Here is a 6,010-nt window from a genome sequence, read left to right on the forward strand (position 1 = left end):
CCCCCACATTAAAAAGGAAAACAGGAAAAAAAAAAAAAAGACAAAAAGAAGAAATGAAATTAGGTTCTGGCAGGAGGAAATCCCTAATCATTCAAGTGTGGGGGTGCAGAACTCAGCTTTTTTTGCGCCCATTCTCCATGCTACGAAACACACAAACAACAATACAAAAACTTTGAGATTACTGCCAACTATTTTCTAGAACATTTCAAGAAGCTCCAGTAGATTTTTGGATTTGTTCCTTCAAAATCAGAATACTCTGCCTTTGCTCAGGAGGCAACATGGCAATTTGATCTGCAGTCAGTTGAAGAACCTGCATGATCAAAGCTGCCTTTTCTTGATCCTGTGGAGTTACTTGGCTCTGCCCAGGACTAAAACTGCTAGGCTGGCCTCCACCTTGCTTGCCAGCTCCCTGTATACCTGTTCCTTGTATGCCTGCTCCCTGCATGCCCACTCCTTGTATGCCTGCCCCCTGCATGCCTGCCCCCTGCATGCCTGCTCCCTGTATGCCAGCTCCAGGATTTCCCACACCTGAAATGCTTGGGACCTGCCTGGGTCCCTGAGGACCACCTGCCCCCATATTAATGGGACCAGGACCCTGGATTCCACTGGTCATAGGGCCTCTCGAACTGGGGCCAGGGCCCCGTATTTCCATGCCTCTTGCATCCATGCCTCTTGCTTCCATCCCTCTGGTTTCCATTGCACAGGTCTCTATTCCTCTTCTCTCCATCACTCGTGTCTCTAAGACCTCAGTTTCCATGGCTCGGGTCTCCATTCCTCGAGAATCTCTACTACCTCTAGCATCCATAGGTAGACCTCTTTGATCCATCATGGGTCCTCTGGGCTCTCCAATTAGCAGTCTCGGATCAGCTAATGGCCCTCCCCTCATCTCATGTGAGGAAGGGCCACGGCTGTCATGACCGGGGGCATGGTGCATTGGGGGACCCTGATGAGGTGGCCCAAGATAGCCTCTGGGCTCGACTTCTCCGGTGACTGAAAGCAAAGTCCCTCCACGTGGGTCATTTGGAGCATCTCCTAACAGTCCTCGAGGAGGTAGGCCTCCAGCAGTCATGGGTCCACGAGGCATAGGAGCTCTAGGATCCGACATCTGCACTTGCCCCCGCTCTAAAGGCACTGGACCAACCCCTGGCATTCCAACTTGGGGCTGCATTGCTCCACCAGGAGTCAAGGAACCAGGACCAGGTCCAGGAACCGCAGCTGGTATTGGCCCCGGGGCTGGAATTCCACCCTGGATAGGGGTCTGCATCAGAGGAGGAATGTCTTTCACAGGCCTTCTAGCCAAATGCTGAGGCTGAGGAGCTGGAGGATTCTGCTGGTTCAGCAAAACATTAGGTCCTTGGCAGAGACCAGGGCCGGAGACGGGGCCAGAGACAGGCTGAGATTTGCCTGGGATCAGTGGTGTGACATGTATCTTGCGATGCAAAATTTTCAGAGCAATCTCTGGATCCATGATTCTCATCACTACTTGTGCCTGCAACAGCGCATAAGCCAGTTGAGGATTTTGAAGTAACATGTTTCGAGCTTCCTGGTGACTGTTTTGGACACAGAGCTTCATCTGCTTCATCAGCTCAAACATCTGCTCCGGGGGCAGACTAGCGACTGCTCTGGTAATTGACTCAGGGGCATCTTCTGGATCGATGGGGTCCCCATAGGGTGAGTCAATGATGGGCGCTGCAGGCCCTAAGCTCTTTAACTCCTCTTTGTTCTTTTCACTGGCAGCATTGTCCACCCGCAGCGCTCTGCCGCTGAACTCCCGCCCGTTCAGGTTCCGCATGGCACTAAGCGCGGTCTCCTGGTCTTGATACTCGCAGAAGCCATAACCCTTGGGTTTTCCCGTCTCTCTATCGTATACCAGCCGGAAACTGACAACAGAACCAACCTCCGAAAAAATGTCCTTCAACTGCTCCTCAGTTGCCTCATACGGAATGTTCCCCACGAACACGGAACGCAGTGATCGATCCATTGCCGGGTCTCTCACAGCCAAACTCGACATGATTCCGGCTGGGCGCACACCGGCGAGCGGATTCTTCCAAGAGTCGTCCTCCTGCGACCCACACTTCCGCTGAGCAACGGAAGCGGCTCTCAAATTCCGGGCAGAAACCTCAGAGATCCGCTTAAATCGTTCCGCTTATCCGCGGAATCTGCACTTCTACTTCCACTAACTTAGCTAATGCTTTCTGCCCCTGGTCCTAAGTAATTCTGCCAGTACCTAATTACCAAGATGCGTAATTCCTTTCTCATCTCTTATTCCGCAGACTCTCTTAGCGCGGCACCACCCCCACCAGGAAAAGCTTGGTGCGCGTTAACCACAGTAAAGATGGCCGCATAGACTTCATCATGGTAACAAAGAGAGGGCGCCTTTGTTGACGTCAGGGCGGTTTTGCTTCCGTTTGCCCGGCGGGAAACCGCCAACCGAAAACCGATCGAGGCAGCTTGTTCTTCGTTCTGATACAAATACTTTCACACAACAGTTTCTCATTATTATAGTATATGTAAGCTATATTTAAAAATCACATTCCAGACTCTAAGTGAAAAGTGTAGTCGTTTCAAAGCAGACTTCGGACTTGTTCCTTAAAATACAAAAGTAGTAGCTCTGTTTTAGAAAAAAAAACATTTTTGAAAAATAACTGCTCAGAAACAAGCCTAACGCGTGTACCAGCTCCATCCCCACCCCCATCTTGCTGCTTCCGATAACTGCTTTTGATAGGTGGCCGGTCTGGTCGGTCTGGTCCTTCTAAGTTCTTGTGGACGCAGGCAGCAGTCTAGCTATTCACAATACTATTTTTGGTCTTTAATCGATGTTAACATTAATGATTAATGATAGCATTTTATGGCTGTAGAGTGTGAATTAAATTTATGTAACCATTATGTTGTAAGCATTTAGATTGGTTCTGATTATTATAAACGGATGCAATAATTTCACCATCTTTAATATGAAGCGAAAAACAAACTAGTTTCTATTCTGCTGCTAGTTTTGACGGCAGAAGTTGAGTATTCATAGTGGAGTGTGGTTTTTTCCCTCCATCTAACAGACAAACCATAGAAAAACTTGGAGAGGGCTTAGTAATTTGCTAAGCAGCCAGGAAATAGCAAAGCCAGAATTCTTACTCAGGTATGGTCTATCGTAGCTCTAGAGCTATGTTGCTTCATTCACATGGTAGCTACTGGCCACCTGTAACTCTCAAGTACTTGAAATGTAGTGTGACTGAGAAATGGAAACTTTAACTTTACTTATTCTTTATTAATGTAAATTAAAAAACTGATATTCAGGCTACTGGAAAACTTTTTGGTATGTTTAAAACAGCTTGGGTAGGATTAAACAATATAACAACGTTAATAACACTCATTTTATTTTACTTTTTAAAAGGTGGTTATTTTAAAGTTACGTATATGGGTTGCATCGTGTCCATGGACTGTACTACTCCAGAGCCTGAGTTTTAACTCCTAAACAGAGAGTCATTACGTAGACTAGAATAACTGCATATGCTTGAGGGTATTATGAAACTGTTTAGGCCAAAGAATAGGTCTGAAATGAGTATGAGGGTTTAGCTACACATAAGATAAAGCCTCCATTTATCTTCAGATGTTTTAATTGTTCTTTAAAATAGGCTTGGACATAGCTATTCACTCAAGACACCTGATAACTGATATCTGTGAGTGATAAAGTGCATTTATATCACCTAATAAATTTTTTTGCTCCATCAAAAGAAACAGAATAGTGCCCGCTACTAATGCCCTCCCACCCCCCGCCCCAATTCTTTTATTGAAGGCTAGGCAAGGATTGTAAGGGTGTTGAAAAAGATATCATTTTCAGAACACTGAAAACAAGTCCATTTGTTTCCTTTCCATACCATCTTTTTACAGAGAGAAGTCATGACTTTTTTACATTCGTTCTGTCAAGGACAACTTAGATATCAATTATGTGTATAATTGTGTATGTGTTAAACACAGTACTCTTGAGTATGGTAATAGGCTATTAGGATAAATTGTAGTTCATAAAAAGTTTCCAGCTCATCTGACAGTTTCTTTACTGCTGCTGCTGTTAATATCTAAACCAGTGGTCCTCATACTTTAGCATGCATCAGAACCACCTGAATCCAGGGCCTACGTATGATTGCTGGGTCTCTTCCTCTCTCCTCCCCAGTTCTGACTCAGTATTTCTGAGGTAAGAGTAGAGAATTTGCATTTTTAACAAGTTCTCAGGTGATTCTGATGTTGCTGTTCTGAAGGCCTCACTTTAAGAATCATTGATCTAACCAAAGAGACTTAAAGTGTGCATTCACGTTTTTTTGTTTGTTTGTTTGTTTGTTTTTTGGATCAGACCAAACTAAGTTTAGTACACTGTTGAAAACTGTGAGATCTGAGTGTTCATAAAAATTTTATTAATACTTTAATTCTAAACCAGTACAGCTAGTACATGCTGATCCACACTGAAGATACCCTGGGCTCAAAGGATAGGTGAACAGAATAGCTGAGGAACTCTGGGGAATAACAAGGAGGAAGAAGCCATTGTAACAGTGTGATTTTTATCATAGGTCTTCCATGTTCTCTTTAGTCCCCCTATTCCAAACTAAAAGAATTGTTTGATATGGCTCCCTTCATAGAGGACCAGTGTGACCCAGAACATCGTTCAATTCTCAGGACACATAAACTAGTATTTATTATTAACTGAGTGGTCCAGAATTACCAAGATCTTTTAGGAACCTGTGTATATTTCCCGGTACCATCATAGGTCTACCTTGGAAGAACCTCCATTTTATACTGCTTTCTTTGTTCCCATAATGTTTAAATCAGATATTTGTAGCATGACATACACTCTGAAGAAAAATGGACATGATGTTTTGCACGTTCAAGCAACGATTCTTATAATAAATCAAAATATCAACTGTACTGAGTGATTTTTGAACAAACACATTAGGGCATAAGGCTAAATGGAGGTTGTCCTTCTAACTAATTACCTTCAGAAACTGTGAACCTAATTCATTTAGGCTTCCACTGTTCAAAATAATTTCTAAACTCCTACCCAGAAATTGTTTTAGGGCTCCATTTATAAATCATACTAGAAAACTGGTGCCTTGGCTCAAAGATATACCTTGTTTTCAGCCAAGAACAGAATCATGCAACTAAGTCACCTAACTTTCTTTTTTCTTTTCTTTTCTTTTTTTTTTTTTTTAAGTTTATTGGGGTATAAATCACCTTTCTGACCAGACTGGGCAAAAATATATTAGCTATTCCCAAATATTAAGGCTTACATCAGAATATAAAAAGCCTGTAGGCTTTGAGGGTATTAGAAAAGATTCACCATAGATTAATTAGATAAATGCCAAAGAGAGGTACTAAAAATATTTTTAGTCGTGACAGGCATTTTTTAAATAAGTGTATGGATTCTTCAAGGAATAGATCAAAATATAGTTCTCCACAAAGTTCTTAATCTTCTTCCTTTTTCCTCTACTAGGAAATAACTTCTTTTTTTTTTTTTTTGGATATAAACCATTCCTTATCTCTACCTTTCTGATGATAATAACTGTTTTACCTTTTAGTAGAATTGTGCTTTTCCTTCTAAACTATAACATCATTCAAGAAAAAAGCCGGATTTCTTTTTGTCAATTAACAAAATGTTTTATATTTATTCTTTTATTCCATAAATATTTATTCTAGGTACTGGCAACACAATAGTGAAAAAGACAGACATTTCACTAGAGCACAGGTTCTCTAAGTGTTGTTCCTGGACCAGGAATGAGCATCACCTAGAACCATCTTAGACATGCAAAATTTGGGGCCTTACTCTAAACTCATTGCATCAGAAGCTCTTGGAAGGTGTGTGTGTGCGCACATGTACATACTGAATTTTGTTTTAACAAGCTCCCCAAGTGATTGTATTACAGACTAAAGTTCAAGAACCACTGAACAAAAGGGAGACAATTATAACAGATAGATGATAGATGAGAGAGAGAGAGAGAGAGAGAGAGAGAGAGAGAGAGAGAGAGAGAGA

At 42.4% G+C, this 6,010-nt stretch overlaps 2 protein-coding genes across 2 annotated transcripts in view; one reads left to right on the plus strand and one right to left on the minus strand.

The window, feature by feature from the left end:
• PRKG1 (protein kinase, cGMP-dependent, type I) overlaps positions 1 to 6,010 on the plus strand; it is a 1,084,330-nt gene that overhangs the window by 566,735 nt on the left and 511,585 nt on the right. The window lies entirely within an intron of this gene.
• Positions 7 to 2,092, minus strand: CSTF2T (cleavage stimulation factor subunit 2 tau variant). The gene has a single exon (XM_011361629.2). It carries the CDS (start codon positions 2,009 to 2,011, stop codon positions 206 to 208), a length of 1,806 nt encoding a protein of 601 aa, XP_011359931.1. The 5' UTR covers positions 2,012 to 2,092; the 3' UTR covers positions 7 to 205.

The sequence above is a fragment of the Pteropus vampyrus genome, unplaced genomic scaffold (assembly GCF_000151845.1).
Source record: "Pteropus vampyrus isolate Shadow unplaced genomic scaffold, Pvam_2.0 Scaffold68, whole genome shotgun sequence".
Taxonomy (NCBI): domain Eukaryota; kingdom Metazoa; phylum Chordata; class Mammalia; order Chiroptera; family Pteropodidae; genus Pteropus; species Pteropus vampyrus.